Source organism: Macrobrachium nipponense, chromosome 49, assembly GCF_015104395.2.
Source record: "Macrobrachium nipponense isolate FS-2020 chromosome 49, ASM1510439v2, whole genome shotgun sequence".
Classification (NCBI taxonomy): Eukaryota; Metazoa; Arthropoda; class Malacostraca; order Decapoda; family Palaemonidae; genus Macrobrachium; species Macrobrachium nipponense.
The window spans coordinates 4,521,581-4,538,562 of NC_087224.1; the positions used below are offsets into that span (position 1 = coordinate 4,521,581).

General features: G+C 39.0%; 1 protein-coding gene across 1 annotated transcript in view; it reads left to right on the forward strand.

Moving 5' to 3' along the window:
* Positions 1 to 16,620, forward strand: part of LOC135205275 (nucleolar complex protein 2 homolog) — a 42,099-nt gene extending 25,479 nt beyond the window's left edge. Inside the window, 13 exon segments of the mRNA XM_064235650.1 lie at positions 5,769 to 5,981; positions 6,419 to 6,524; positions 7,391 to 7,608; positions 9,000 to 9,112; positions 9,786 to 9,904; positions 11,147 to 11,301; positions 12,099 to 12,326; positions 12,695 to 12,827; positions 12,830 to 12,882; positions 13,030 to 13,149; positions 13,874 to 14,005; positions 14,610 to 15,184; positions 16,299 to 16,620. Of these exon segments, the coding sequence (XP_064091720.1) occupies positions 5,817 to 5,981; positions 6,419 to 6,524; positions 7,391 to 7,608; positions 9,000 to 9,112; positions 9,786 to 9,904; positions 11,147 to 11,301; positions 12,099 to 12,326; positions 12,695 to 12,827; positions 12,830 to 12,882; positions 13,030 to 13,149; positions 13,874 to 14,005; positions 14,610 to 15,184; positions 16,299 to 16,536 (2,355 nt within the window). The 5' untranslated portion in view covers positions 5,769 to 5,816 and the 3' untranslated portion in view covers positions 16,537 to 16,620.
* The last annotated feature ends 362 nt before the right edge of the window (positions 16,621 to 16,982 follow it).

Here is a 16,982-nt window from a genome sequence, read left to right on the forward strand (position 1 = left end):
ATGTGGTATGAGACAGGCGAGGAATTAGGATTGAAGGTTCCTACGTCTGCTCAAGGTGATTTCGCCAGCGTGGTTGATGCCTCAAGGAGGGCCCTTTTAGCCTCAGCTAAAGTATCTTGGACGACTTCTGAACTGGACCATCTTTTGAAGGGACTGTTTAGGTCCTTAGAGGTATTCAACTTTTTAGACTGGTGTCTTGGAGCCTTAGACAACCAATCTCGTAAGCCAGACTCGATCAGCTTGGGGGAGCTTGTCCAGTGTAGTATCATGCATGGACAAAGGCCGTCAGGGATGGCTCAGAGGAGTTAGCCTCTCATTTTTTCAGCAGGGGGTTTCTTAAGAAAGGTCGCTTTATTGCAACTTTCGCGGCTAAGTCTGTATCTCCCGCACGAGGACAGAACTTTTGTAGCCTCCCCTTCTCGAGTCATCTCTTCCCCCAAGCTATGGTGAAGGATCTGCAGTTAGTCTGCAAGAGAAAGCCACACAAGACCTGTTGGCTCAGTTCCTTTCGAGACGTCCGGCTGGCCCTTCAACGTCGTCAGGAACCCAACCGTTAGAAAGCAGAAGCCCTTTCGTGGAGGGACTTCCGCTAGATCGTCTCCTCGAGGAAGAAGTCTTCCTAGAGGTAGAGCCCCTTCCAAGTCTAGTGGGGTAAGAAGTGAGAGATCGTGCCATTCAGTCACCGGTAGGAGCCAGGCTGCAGTTGTTTGCAGAAGCCTGGAGAGTAAGAGAGGCAGACACCTGGTCTCTCGACGTCATAGAGAAGGGTTACAAGATCCCTTTCATAAAGCCGCCCCCGTTGACTTCCACTCCCAGGACTTGTCCCCATCGTATCCGCTGACAAAGCGAAAGATACTTTCGACCTGCTCGAGCAGATGCTCGAGAAACGAGCAGATGGAACAGGTTTTAGACCTGGCAACGCCAAGGATTTTACAACAGATTGTTTCTTTTCTTGTACCGAAACAATCAGGAGGGTGGCGGCCCGTCTTGGATGTAAGTCGTCTAAACCTCTTTATAGAGAAGCAGAGGTTCAAGATGGAGACACCTCAGTCAGTTCTGGGGGCCTTAAGACACCCCGGAGATTGGATGGTATCACTCGACCTCCAGGACGCCTACTTTCACGTCCCGATACATCCCCAATCGATGAAGTACCTTCGGTTCGTATTGAAAGGGAAGGTCTTTCAATTCAGGGCTCTTTGTTTGCGGACTGAGTACGGCCCCTTTTATCTTCACCATCTTAATGAAGAACGTGGCGAGGTGGCTCCATCTTTCCACAGAATCTCGCTCTATCTGGACGACTGGCTCCATACGAGCCTCCCCTCGCAGACCACCCGGTGCCTGAAGGTATTTGCAAACGACTCTGTCTTTAGCTGCGTCCCTTGGACTTCTGGTGAACTTCGAAAAGTCACATCTGACCCCAACACAGTCCATCGTGTATCTGGGGATTCAGATGGATTCAGTTGCTTTCGGGCTTTTCCGTCCCAGGAACGTCAGCACAAGGCATAGAAAAGTGTCGGCCTTTCCCTTTCTAGGGAAGGATTCAGCTCGGTGAGGGAATGGATGAGTCTGCTGGGGACCATTTTCCTCGCTGGAGAAGTTTGTTTCCCTGGGGAGGCTGACACCTCCGACCTCTTCAGTTCTTTCTGTCGGACAGCTGGACAGAAAAGGACAACTTCGACATGAAGTTAAGCATCTCGGAAGAGGTGAAGAACCATCTAAGATGGTGGCTCGATCCATGGAAGCTGTCAGAGGGCATATCCCTCAAGCTTCAGAACCCCGACCTAGTGTTGTTCTCCGACGCGTCATCCACTGGGGTGGTGGGAGCAACTCTAGGGGGGGTAGGAAGTGTCAGGTACCTGGAGAGGGGAACAGGTAACCTGGCATATCAACTTCAAAGAGCTGGCAGCGGTTCAATTAGCGCTCCAGTTCTTCCACAACAAAGTCTCCCGTCGTGTAGTTCAAGTCAACTCGGACAACACCACAGCCCTGGCATACTTGAAGAAACAAGGAGGAACACACTCTCGCTCCCTGTTTTATCTAGCGAAAGAGATCCTACTTTGGGCAAAGGAGAGAGAAGTCACAATATTGACAAGATTCATTGCAGGAGTCGAGAACGTCCGGGCAGATCTCCTCAGTCGACAAGGACAGTTATTGCCGACAGAGTGGACTCTCAATCAAGAAGTATGCCAGGAACTGTGGGTCTTTGGGTGCCATGCCCCTTAGTGGACCATCTTTGCAAACATCAAGGACGGCGAGACTTTCCTCTGTATTGCTCCCCGGTTCTCGATCCGGGAGCAGTATCAGTAGACGCCCTTCTATGGGATTGGACGGGCCTGGATCTCTACGCTTTTCCCCTTTTCAAGATCCTGGGGGAGGTGATGAGAAAAATTTTGCAGCATCGGAGGGACGAGGTTGACTTTAATCGCCCCCTTTTGGCCCGCAGCGATCTGGTTCACAGAGGTGATGTTCTACCTAGTGGATTATCCGAGATCTCTTCCGTTAAGGAGAGATCTACTCAAACAGCCCCACTTCGAGAGGTACCACAAAAACCTCTCCGCTCTGAGTCTGACTGCGTTCAGACTATCCAAAAGTTGGCCAGAGCGAGAGGTTTTTCGAAATCAGTGGCTAAAGCTATCGCCACCGCGAGGAGAACCATCATCAATCGCGGTTTACCAATCGAAGTGGGCAGCCTTTAGAAGTTGGTGTAAGAGAAAAGGAGTTTCCTCTACCACTACCTCTGTGAGCCAGATCGCCGACTTCTTGCTTTATCTGAAACAAGATCTGAAGTTGGCAGTGTCAACTATTAAAGGCTACAGAAGCGTCCTATCTGTAGTTTTTCGCCATAGAGGTCTTGACCTCGCTAACAACAAGGATCTCCATGATCTTTTGAGATCTTTCGAGACGCCAAGGTACCACTACGAAGCTACCTTCGTGGAACCTGGATGTGGTCCTCAAATATCTAATGTCAAATCGCTTTGAACCTCTTTCCTCTTCGTCTCTACGAGATTTGACGAAGAAAACTGTATTCCTAACTGCTCTGGCGACGGCGAAGAGAGTTAGCGAAATACAGGCTATCACAAACAACGTCGGTTTCAAAGGGCATAACGCAGTCTGCTCTTTGAGTATGTCGTTTCTGGCCAAAAACGAAAACCCTTCCAATCCGTGGCCTAGAACATTCGAGATCAAGGGTATGGCAGAGATCATTGGTCAAGAGCCAGAAAGAGTCCTGTGTCCGTTAGGGCTCTTAGAGAGTATATTCGTAGAACGAAGGATTGCCGAGGTTCTGCGGAGAACTTATGGTGTTCGGTCAAGAGACCAAACATGCCCATGTCCAAGAATGCACTGGCATTCTTTTTAAGGAACACATTAAAGAGGCGCACGCTTCTTGCAAAGACAGCGGGACTTGGAAGATACTAAAAGTTAATGCGCACGAAGTAAGGGCTATTTCGACCTCAATAGCCTTTCAGAAAAAACATGGCTCTTAAAGACATTTTAAGTGCTACTTTTTGGAGGAGTAACTCAGTGTTTCGCCTCGCACTACCTAGGGGAGGTGAGAAACGACCTATGAAAGCTGTTACTCTCTCGGACCATACGTCGCCGCAGACACTATTTGGGGGCAGGAGGTAGCACTCATCCTTTCCCATAGAAAAGGGTAGGTGAGTTTTTAATATTTGTATGTTTATGGTTGTAGGGTCGGCTGCCGAGTACAGTCGTCCCTTCCTTTAGCCTTTGGTATATGGAGTTGTGTTATAGGCTAACTTAGGTGGTGGTTTTTGCCTCGTTGCCCTCAGAAGTATGGTCATGGTCTAGTCACATTGTGGTCCCGTCCCCGTTGACAGATCATCTAGAGCGCACCAACTACACAGGTCACTACCTTGTTGGTAACTCTAGTGAGCAGATGCAGGCTTGGGTGACAGTAATCACGAAGTCAGCTATGCTAACAGGTAGGAAACCAAGATGTCAATCATATACATTTATATGTTTCCTAAATCCTTTTTCTGTCTCTCCCACCGCACTAAAGGTGGGATTCAGCTATATATATATCTGACAGGTAAGTTTCATGAACAAAATGATATTGTTAAGATACAATAAAGTTTGTTCATACTTACCTGGCAGATATATATATTTTTAGTACCCACCCACCTCCCCTCAGGAGACAGTGGAGATAGAAATCTGATAGAAAATGGGAATGGTTCCTGATACCCGCCTCCCAGCGGCGGGAATGGGTACTAACACCCTAACAAATCCCACTGACGTGTGTCGTAAGTTTTAGAAATTCTGTCGGACTTCAGAGAATACAGCTATATATATATCTGCCAGGTAAGTATGAACAAACTTTATTGTATCTTAACAATATCATTTTAGGAGAAAACACTTATTTCGAGAGGAGTGTATAGGTCTTGGTGTGCAGCCTGGATGGGCCACAAGTTTTGACTGATGCTCATGGCAGCGAATTCAAGTACTTTTTCAGAAAGGTGGCCGCGTTCCGTTAGAGGTGGCCGCTATGTCTTGGCTCGTTCATTTACCCAATTAGGAAATGTACAAATTCCTTTTAAAATATGCATTTTTGTATACCTTGGCATTGTCCCATTGTTTTGCATAATTGATGAAAGCATATGAATGTAGGCTAGTCGAGTTTTTGTCTGAAATGTCGTGAAAATCTAGAGAAAGTGTAAAAGGTTGAAGTTTTGTCTGGACAAGTGTACTGGCCTAGGCTATTCTTAATCATGTTGAGTCAGAATCTAGGAGCACATCCTCAACAAAACCAAGATTTTAGATCTTTGGGGTATTGAAACTATTCTAGTAAGTTACTCCTGCTATTGGACAGTATTGGTTTTTTTTTAGTAAAATAAATGCAAATGTTGGAAGTAAAATTATTGCAGTTGAATAAGGCTATGCAGATGATACCAGTTCTACCTGAAGGGGTTGAGGTAAGTCCAAATGCATACATGAAAAACAAAAGAAAAGTTGAGACTTCATCTTAGGTGTACTATATAAAAATGCTCCTGTTGCTTATTAACCTTTCAAAATTATTGGGTTTGTATGTAAAAAAAAACAAAAAAAAAAACAATAGGTTTACTTTAAAAGATTACACTACTTCCTTTAATTTTCATTCATTTGGTCTACATGCCTCTCTTCTCTTGTCCTTTTATGTTTCTGAGATATGTATACTGGTACTCCTTTCATTCTGCTGGTCCATCTCATCCCCACTCTTTTGTAGTTTCCTCCATTACTACTTACACTTCAAGATAGTTCTTGTGACATAATACAGAACCATCATGGCATCTGATTTCTTGGCATCGTTCCATATTAAACTTTTCAGAATATGCATTTATTTTTTAGATATGTTTGTGGAATGTATAAAGACCTGGAATTGTTATAGTTTATGTAGGCAGTCCCCGGGTTACGATGGGTTCGACTTACGACGTTCCGAGGTTAAGGCGCTTTTCAATTATATTCATCAGAAATTATTTCCAGGGTTACGACGCCTACAACGCTCATCTGGCAGAAGAAATATGACACCAAAAATGCAAAATAATCAATATTTGAAGGTTTTTTTATGAAAAATGCAATAAGAATGCAGTTTACATAGTATTGAATGCACCCGAAGCATTAAAAGTAAGGTTTTCTTAGGATTTTTGATGAAGCTCCGGCTTACGACGATTTTCGGGTTACAACGCATCTCAAGAACGGAACCCCCGTCGTAACCCGGGGACTGCCTGTAGATAGTTGGCACCAGCAGTTAATTATGTCATTTTTTTCCCCAGGGTGTAACAGTTTCCTTCAGGGTATAACTGTTCCTTCATAGTACAAAAATGAAACTGAAGGCCAAGGCAGGCAAAGAAAAATTCAGTGGAAATAAAAAGCAACGGAAAAAGGACCAGAAAGGAAAAAGTAAAGGAGTGAACAAGAGAAAGCAAGATGAGATTGCTAACATGTCAGTGGATGATATGTTCACAATGATACAAGAAGATGACAGTGTGAGTACTGGAATTTTGATGACATTGTTCAATTTACTCTCAAAATTACAAACATTACCCTGTTCATTCCTGACTGTTAATGAGGGAGTTAAATGTATGTATTACTTTCACTTTGCCTCTGCCATTCAGTTACGTAGTTGGATTCTTTGTTACTGCCTTTTATAAGTTGTAACCATGATCTCTATGAGTGATATGTGTAAATAGTATATTTATATTTGTGTTCTCTTTGTGGTTTTATGCACGATTGACTTTTCTAGAGAGTGAATTGTAATTGCAGTCAGAAGAGAGTTCATATTAGTCTTCGAAGATGATGAAAGTAATACTACCTGGCTTTTTATTTAGTCAGAGATGAATAGGAAGCATATACTTGGTCATGCCTTTTAATAAATGTTTTGTAATCAAACAGTTTGCTGATTTTTTCCAAATTTTGGCTTCAGGCTTTAGATGATGGCATCTCTACAGAAAAGAAGAAAAAGGGTGTGTCTGTCACAAAGAAGAATAAAGGTTCCAAGTTGAAAAAGGCTAAACCAGACAATGAAGAAGGTAAGACAGGAATTATTGCAAATTATAAAGTGGGATAATTTGAAATGCTGTGAAAGGAAAGGATCATAAATTACACTTAAATAGCTCCTGTGCCTCTGTGTGCTTCTAAAATCTACGGAAATATAACAAGATCCATTCTGTATATGCTTAATATGCTTCTTGCAAACATTATCATCATTTTCATGCCAGCTTTTCCCTATGTTAGGGATTAGATGCACAAGAAAATGTTACGCAAACCTCTGAAAAATTCATATAAAATGTGGTAATTGCCATAAAGTTATCCGTACATACATTAGTACGTATATGGCCTTTTGTTTTAATTTAACTGATTTTGTATCTTTTACTTGTGTTGTTTACTCTAAAAATGTATACAGAGAAAATTCTGCAAGTGAATGTGATCTGAGGTATACTACAGGCCAGAGTGATACCAATGGGTATGCTATTCCACTAATAAAATTATTCAGAGACAGGAAGTGTATAAGGCAAAAAATTAGTGTAGACTACCAATGGTCAACTAGATACATAAAGTATCTTAAGTGGTATTAATAATGCTGGAATTTTTTTACTTAGATATCCTTTTCAATCATATAGTATGCATTAACTGTCACTGCGTGAAAAATCATTTCTATATTTTGGGTACATGCTGTCATCTAACACCCAACTACTTGCTAATCGTTCACCATAGCTGGGTATACTACATGCCTGTGGCTGTCTCACTATTAACTTCATCACTGTTAATGATGTTAATGACTAATTTCCAATAAAAGAAATGTCAGCATCTCACAAAATTTGGTTGTGATAGAGGCTTCAGGTTTATTTTGTGGTCAAGTTTTGATTTACAGTTGAATTCTCTCTAATGATTTCAGATTCAGATGATTTTTCTGATGATGAGGAGATGGCTGAAGCATCCAACTTAAGCCAAAAAGAGTATCTGGAGAAACTGAAGGATGCTGACCCAGAATTTTATGCCGCAATGATGCAGTCTTCGGAACTGATGGACTTGAAGAGTTCTGATGAAGAGGATGAGGATGAAACAGAAGACAAAGAAGGCCAGAATCCTGAAAGTTCGCCTCAGGGGTCTGAGGTATATATCATGTCCAAAACTGTTATTATAATGATACATAGTTCTTTAGTGTGACCATGTTAAGCTACAAGTCTCATCCTTCAGTAAAAGTCTGTGATATGGAGGTGTTGCCATGCACATATCTGTAGAGAATACTGATAAGAAACTTTCTGATGAAAGCAAAGCATGTGGTGTTATGTAGATGAGACAGTTGTCAGGTTTTCTGTAAGGTAGTACAGGCAGTCCCCAGGTTACGACGGGTTCGGCTTACGACGTTCCGAGGTTAAGGCGCTTTTCAATTACATTCATCAGAAATTATTTCCAGGGTTACGACACCTACAACGCTTATCTGGCAGAAGAAATGTGACACCAAAAATGCAAGATAATCAATATTTGAAGGTTATTTATGAAAAATGCAATAAGAATACAGTTTACATAGTTTTGAATGCACCCAAAGCATTAAAAGTAAGGTTTTCTGAGGGATTTTTCACGTTGTTCTGGCTTACGACGATTTTCAGCTTACGATGAGTCTCAAGAACGGAACCCCCGTCATAACCCGGGGACTGCCTGTATAGTTATTTGAGAATCTGGGGTGAGAGAAGATGTAGTTGGAAACTTATGAGAGATGAAACAGCTATGATTGAAGTGTACAGTGGCTGATAATAGCAGATTATACATTGTTTATTGATATTCATGAAAAGAATCTGGAAAACTGATGAAAAATTTGTAATTGTTGATATGTAGAGAAAGGAAAGTGTATGACAGCAAGTAAAAGGAGCAATCACGTGTATGGATGGTGGAAAAAATGAAGTTTGAAAGTGCAGTTTATATTAGAATATAAAACTTAGCTATTTTGGTTGAAAGGCCCGGATGGTAAATTTGTGTTTTCTGTTGATCTAATATTGGAGAGATTGTGGATGCTTTTAGATTCAAAGATGAACTGCTTCAGATTGGTCAACTGAAGATAAGTATGAATTATTTCTACTTTGTAGATAATTTATGTAATATATATAACTACTACTTCCAACAATAAAATAATACTATAACTTCTATGGTGTAAACATGGCATCATGAAACAAGCCAGAAAGGACATAAGTTTTCCTAGCAAGACTACAAATTATAAACAACTCAGTCATCTTTGATTGTCCATGTTGAGATAGTTTGTCTGGTATAAATATACATTACGTGATAAAAGTTTTTTTTAATTTTTGAAGCAAAGTATACTCTTGAACTTACAGGTCCTGCAGGGTGTTACAGGTCTTGTACTTTCATTTTGGTTAAATTGCAGTTATAAATTGATTTAAAGAGACTGACTATTGTATAGGTTACCTATTTAGGTTACTTTGGATACATTTTGAATGAGAGAAAATTTAGATCATTAGTTTTTTAAAAGCAAAATTCAAATGTTTCAGGAGGAGGGGGACAGTGATGACTCTGACCTCGAGATTGACGACGTGAAGGGTCTAGGTGGCAACATCACTGCACAGATGATTCAAGATTGGGAAGAGGAGCTGAAGGGTGAGAGGTTCGTATAGCTGCGCTAAGTTTCTTTTGCACAGTTGACCCCAGCCTATTTGTAGTTCTGGTTCGTGTCTTCGCCATGTTCGTGGATTTTTCTGTGAAACTTACATCCACATTATTTGGGAAAAATTCTCCTGTTTGCAGACTTTTTCAGAGAAGTATTCACTTATTACTATTTTTTCATATTTTCGTGACTAAATACATTTTTGTTCAAACGAGGAACAAACTTTCGGTCTTAACGATAGGGTAATCTTCTAGCGCCAGCTGGAAACCAATTAAAAACAATCATCTTGATAAAACTATTAAGATAAGTAGGTATATGCATTTGTGGAGGGGTTTTTTGGTGTTTGAACTATCAAGATGGGCAGTTATGAGTGTTTTTAGACGGGGTGTCAATTATTGGCGGGTTTTAGAAATAAGATCACTTTGAAATATGTAAATAAATGAAATTAAAGTAAAACTACTTCAGTTCTAAGAATTTATATTCTTCTATATAAAATTTGCAAACATTATGAAACTGCTGTTATGTAGTTTGCATGTTATCACTATTGTTACTGTAGTTTACATTTTATGTAGTTTTTGGTTTTCAACTTGCTTTTATAAGAACCAAAGATTCCTATTCCTTCATAAAAGAAGCATTTTTCTCTTGTAGTAATCTTAGTTTTTTTTATTTCCAGTCCAATGCCAGCTTTTTTGGAAGTGCAGCAAGCATTCTTGGCAGCAATTGAGAGTTTGTCTGGCGGGAAGAAAGGTTATGTAGAGAAAACAAGCAAATACGTGGTGAAAGGATCTCAGAGTAAGTACAACTATACGTACTTCAGGTATTTTAGTCGTAAAGCAATAATCAAGCAGACCACTCAGGTGACAGTTAGCATATGCCTATGAGCAACAAATCTGCCCTTATGTTATGGATTAATTTCAGTGAAGCGTGGTCTGGTCGATGAAGCAACCCTTGTTCTAACACTTTCCAATGCTTTCATAGCTTGCTTCTGTAATTTTCTTGCTCTGTAGTTATCACATTGTTCGTACATCCCTTTTAACTTTTTATATTACTGTTATGATATTTTCTCCCAATGCCTTCTAGTTCACTTAGTCTTGAATCAGAACTACTAGTAGTTCTGATTCAAGACTAAGTGAACCAGAAGGCATTGGGAGAAAGTATTAAAACAATAATATAAAAAGTTAAAAGGGATGCTATAGCAAATCACTTGTTATTCCTGACAGGTTCTGTAGCATCATTTTCTCCAGGATTCTTCTAATGTCTTTAGAGTCCCATTCTATATTAGTCTTTATTAGTCTGCTACTCCTGTGCAGTTTCACTCCTGTTCTCATTAAACTGGTGGAAGCTCCTCAGCGGCGTAGTTGGTATGGTATTAGAGTTCCACCTCGGTGGTCACGGGTTCGATTCTCGGCCATTCCGTTGAGGAGTGAGAGATGTGTATTTCTGGTGATAGAAGTTCACTCTCGACGTGCTTTGGAAGTCACGTAAAGCCGTTGGTCCCGTTGCTGAATAACCACTGGTTCCATGCAACGTAAAAGCACCATACAATCAATCAAATCAATCAATTTCCATTGGGAATTGCAGAGTCACTTTGGAAGCAGCGACTTTGCTTTGGACTTTCGGTTTTCCATGTTACTTTGATCTCTTTTTAACTTTACCTTGCTGCAGGATTTACTTAATATTGAAGCTTCATGTTCAAGTATTCGATAATAATGTTAATACTGTAATAGAAATGGTGGTTTTTTTAACGTTTTTGTCTGTTTATATGGTGTTGAAGAAATTCATATATATACTGTTATGTCATTCAGTATCTTATTATTGTGGTTTTGTAAATGAATTTTGATGAACAAAATTGTGCATTTTAATGGTAAAATTATATTATTTAAGTTCTGCAAGAAAGTTGTTTGAGTAACTGCAAGGCAAGTAAATGGTTGAACAACTTTGGTTGAAGAGCTTTGATCAGATACAAGTAACAAATCCATGTATGAAAATATTTAAACTAATAATTTATTTTTAATAATTTTTTTTATTTTGCAGATTTCAATGCTGTTGTGAGACTGTGTTTGAAAAATATGGCCTTTGCATTGAGAACTGTCTTCAAGCTTAAGGATAAAAGTCAGTTGCCCACAGCATCTAAACGATGGAGTAAATATAAGAATAGTATCAAGCCGTATCTTCGACAAATGATTGCAGTAAGTTATTGAATTATTTGCTTCTGATTTTACGTATCCATAAGCGATGGCCAGTGCTCACATTGATGTAGTACTTACTTTAGTTTAATTAACTAGGTCTTTCTATCTGGTTTCAATGCTGTCTGGACTAGTGTTAGTTGATGAACTTGCGTACAGTTTGGAAAGAGGTTTTGATTATTCATAGAATGTGGAGAAGTGAGAGGGATGGACAGCTTGTGCCAACAGTGAAGGACAAACTCCTTTCTAAGAAGCAATTGTTTGTTGTGGTTATGTTGGTTGTGGCCAGATGGTTGAAGGTTATTGTCTTGTCAGAGGACATCAGAGAAAACTTACAAAAATGATTAGGTGTCATAACTATACATCAGAGCAGCTCGAACATAGCAAAATAAACATGTTGCATGTATTCTGTTCCTTTAACCTGATGTGACATTCTGTGGTAGAGGTCATGTGGGAACTGGTTATGTTGTGACATGAAGAATGAAATTGCTTTACCTCTGGTCTGTGTGATGACATAACTTTTTGTAACTGAAGAAATCCAAAGATTGGCATTTGTACCACTGTATTACTTTTAAGAAAAAGGCTTACAAAGAATTGACAGTTAATGAATTTAGTGCTTCATTTTTATAGAAATTGTGAAAGTTAAATTCATAGATTGAAGTCTGCCCAAGGCTATACGTTATTGTTATAGTGTTAGAGAATGCTTATCTAAAGTATTATGTAGGCTATCTTTTTCAAGAAAATAGTTCTTATTTTTCTAAACACATTTCAGTATTTAATGAATTGTTTGTTTTCTTTAGTTGACCGAGGTAGTTGCCGAACCCAGTGTGGCTGAAGCAGTCCTGAGGAATGGAGTGCTCCCTCTTATACCTTTCTATGCAGGACACAAGAGCATGAGCAGACTGCTTGCAAGAAGACTCATTGTCATGTGGGCTACAAGCGATAAAAAAGTTAGAGTTTTGGCTTTTATGGCCATGTTCAGGCTGACTCAGATCCTACACGGCGAATTTTTGGAATGGATGCTCAAGGTGAGGAGTCTGTTTTCTAACGAGATAGATATGAGTTTTAAAGGTACGATGCAGAGGTAGTTTGCAATTACAAAATTAGATATTTGATAAATTGCCATTCTCTGAATTGGTTGTATGTAAAACTATATTCATTGATGCTTGAACTAGGAACATTCACACAAAGTACATTATATGTGTTCCATAATTTGCATTTCACTCAGATTCATACTAAATAATGTACATAGTTGGAGAATTGGGGTTTTACTTACTCAAAGGCATATTTTTATTGTTCATTTTTACACAAGTATTTTTAGCTTTCTTAGTCTCATAATCTTTCTGTAAGTGCTTCATGAGCATTGTTCTTGAATTAGTATTGTATTTTCTTTCAGAAAATGTACATAGCATATGTGCAAAACTGTCGTTTCACTTCACCATCTACTTGGGGCCTTATTGATTTCATGCGTGTATCTTTGGTCGAATTATACATGTTGGATTTTGCACGTGCTTATAGGCATGCGTTTATATTATCCGTAGATGGCTATTACACCTTCGGAATGCTATTATACTTCCTAAGAAGGTGAGTGACAATTTTTCACTTTCTAAGTGGGTTTTGTTATATTTTTCCTTTCATGATGGAAATCAATACTTAAAAAAATGGACAGAAAATAAATAATTTCCATCCATCAGAAATAAAAAAGTTTAAGTTATCTTACTTTGTTTTCAGGAACGTGTGCAGCTTGTTTATAACTGGCAGTATATTCACTGTTTAAACCTGTGGTGTGATCTTTTGGGGAAAACTCATCCAAATGCCATACTTCAGCCTATGATCTTTCCAGTCACACAGGTAAGTTGCTTCTATCTTCCAAAGTTTTTTTTAAGAGTTTATTCAGTATTTTCCCAGAAGGTGGATCCATGATTGCCAGTAGTGTGTGTAACTTGCCCAATCATTTTTTTTTTTTTTTTTATAAATTTTAAGTTTGTTTTATAGGCAGTGCATCATCCACCCAGGGAAATGTTACATTTTAAAATATCTGAAAAGAATGTAGCAAACTTATGCTTTAATCCATCCATAACCTGTTGATTCAACTTATTTTGTGGTTTATTTAAAACACTTTGTTACATCTGTGAGAAATGGGCATACCTAAAGGCACTGTTCTGGAATTAGAAGTAAAAATGGGACAAAATTGAGAATTAAGAAGTTGGAGAACTAGGTGGAAAAAGAATGAAAAGTTACTGGAAGAAAGCATTGCAGCAGAGGAAGGAGGATGGGTTTCAGGAAATCTTTCATTGAGCTGCTTGCAATACTGTATTTACTATAATTTGAAAGTGAATTCAGCCAGTTGAAAATTAGCCATCTGTGTAGTAATGTCAAGCATCAGATATTAATGAAAATTTCTGCTTTAGGAGTTCACCCATAATTCAGCATTAAAGTCACAAATATAGCAGTGACTTTTTTTCTTTGGAGCCACCTGCTGTTAGGGGAACTGGTTATTATAAGTATTTTTATTTTATGTTCCAAGGAAGTTTGTAAGGAAAGTCCTCCCGTGCATAATGCATTATTTTTCCAGGTTGCCATTGGTACCATGAAGCTGCAGCCGACACCAACATTCTTCCCTCTAGCTTTCCACATATGTAGAATCTTGACGGAATTATCCAGAAAGACTGGCACCTTCATACCTGTACTGCCATTCTTATTAGAGGTGGGTTCATCTGCTCATTGCAGTGCTAATTTTAGTTAACTTTTTTTGTTATCCCAATTTGTTTGCTTGGTCAGTTTTGTGGACAGCCTGTTGAAGAAATAAATGGTTAATTTATAAAATTAAATTAGTCATCAAATGCTACATGGCTTTCCAAACTACCTCTCTGTTAATTAATGGTTAATACCTGGAATTAGGTGAGAGTCGAGGCATTCTTTAGACAAAAGAATTTTCAAGTTGTTTTTCTCTGGCAAGTTTTCTCCGGACTTAGAGCATCCATGTATCTTCTGTATTCCGTCGTTCCCTTCTTGACTTGCTTTTAGCTGTAGTTAGTTTTGCTGTTGTTTATTTCATCTCCTCTTATTTCACCTGTTAAGGGAGCTTTTTCATATGTTGCAGACAGATTACTAGAAGTGGTAGTTAGTTTCGTTTAACAGTGTTTATGATAATTTAGACTGTCATCAGGAGGTATCCTGTTTGCATCTATGTGGATAAGGGATGCGATTTGTTTTCTAGAATGCAAGCATCTATTTTCCTCTGAAATGCCTCAAACAGGCATTTCACACATTTTCTTATCCCATAATTGAAGCTTGTTTTATCTTTTCAGGTTCTTAATAAAGCAATTTACTTCAAACAACCAAAAAAGACATCTGTGAGACCATTCAACTGGATGTGCATTCTTAGGCTAGCAAGAGGAGAGTTGAAAGAGTCCGCTTTTAAAGATGGAGTTGTTGATCAAGTGTATGATGGTATGGTCAACTATTTGAGTGTGGTGAGCTCATCAATAGGCTTCCCAGATTTTGTTGTACCAACAGTTTTGCAACTGAAAACCTTTGTGAAGAAATGTAAATCTCCAAACTACTGTAAGAAGTTCAAGCAGCTCCTGGACAAGATACGTGAGAACAGTGATTTTATCGAAGATCGAAGGAAAGATGTCACATTTGGCATAGCAGATCTTGAAGCGGTCAAAAACTGGGAGGTTTCAGTTAAACAAACTGGCACCCCACTCAATAAATACTATGAGAGTTGGCGCAAAATACGAGAGAAGGAATTCCAGCAGCAAATAGCAGATTCAGTCAGTGTCCCTGATTTTGATTTACCATCGGTGAAAAAACGTAAACTTGAAGAAAGCGATGATACGTCTGCATCAGATGAAGAGGATGAAGAGGATACAGAAATAAGGTACAGGCTTTTGAACTTGGCATTTCTTCTTTAATGTGACCTTTATCGTTCAGCAGTCCTGGAATATTTGTAGTGTCTCAGCGACTGAATACAGTAATAACTCGATTATCCAGGTCCACCTTATCTAGAACTCCACATTATTTGGATAACTGGATCTAGGGACCAAAGATATATATATATATAATTATATATACTTATATATCTTTGGTTGGCAATGCTGTGGGAGTCTAAGTAAGTTTTGGTAATGCTGCTTAACTCATAAATAGGCTGAGGAAGGGCGGGTGAAGGGTGGAAGGCTGAGGAAAGAGTTTCCAGGGGGGGGGAAAGGGTCAGAAGGTTGGGCAGGATGGGAGTGGAGCTGTTGGCAGTGTTGTACTGGGAGAGTGAATTATTAGTAACACTTCTCACAAACTGCATGCTAGTGGTTTTTGATTAATAGGTTAGGCAGCCTGTTCTTTTTGGGATAGTTTTTCATCTTGGTACAGGCACTCCCCATTTATTGACGGACTCTGTTAATGGCAATCCAGTTTTATGGGGCGTGTCTAGTGCATGGCACTATGAACCGGATGTCTGCACCGTAAGCCCCATAAAGCCAAGTTTCGGTTAATGGCAGCTTTCACTCATTAGCACCCAGCCGAAAATGGAACCCCTGCCGATAACCAGGGACTGCCTTTATTTTTAGTTGGTTTCTAGTAGTTTTCTTGCACTGCCAGCAAAATCAAGTCCTAGGCAGTGTTTGAAAAATGAATGGTCCTAACAGGTACTAAAAGTACCAGACGACTATTATTGTGAGATTCAATTACTGTAATGTGATTGTATCAAGAAAGCGTAAATATTGTAGTGTAAAGTTGTATGTACAGAATTAGAAAATATGCAAGTATATTTTTTTAAACATTTAAGGAAATATGATAAGTATCTTTAAAATTATTTGACTTACAGTGATTCTATAATTACTTTTGATAGATTATGATAATAATCATAGTATACTAATGAATAATGATGGTGGGAGAAGCAAGACTTCGTGTTAGTTTGTATTTTGGGATCATTTGTGCTGAAATTTCAGTATAGATCTTTGCTTATTTTTCTGTCAGTTTAATTTTCAACTATTTTCCAGACCAGCAGATGACAATGTGGAAGGCAGTGAAGATGAAAATAAGGAAGTTAGTGGCGGTGATGAGAAAATAAATGGTCCACCAGAGAAAAAGCCGAAAGTGGAAGAAGCGGACAGCCTCCTTGATGAACTGGCAGCTCCTGTCAAGGGTGGCAAGGATGTCGTTAAAGAGTTCCAGTTTTCAGATGACGATGAACCACTCGATGATGATTATGATCTGGAGAGTGATGAGGACAGTTAATTTTTGAAAATGCTTGTGTTGTATGCTCTATGGAAATGGATATTGTAAGATGATCATAACATTAAAAGTACTGTACCTGTTCCAGATGTTTGTTTAAGTGCTGATTACAATTATCACAAACCACTCTTCTCTGCTTACTGTACCATATTATTTATTAAGGTAATAAATACAAGTGCCAAAATACCTCCCTGTGGAAAACCAAACACGATAGTTCTAAGCAAAAAAATGACACTCAACTACTTGAGGTCTGTCACTTAAAAAATTGTACAAGATCCCAGACATAGTCCCCAACCCCTAAGTTACATATTTATAAATCATAACATATGCTTAATCAATTCTAAAGTACTTTGTAAATATGATGAAAATTTTTATATTACGTACTTTTTCTTACAAGTACCTTGACTTAGGACACTTGCTTTCCGGGAACTAGTCTGCCTGTTGGAAGT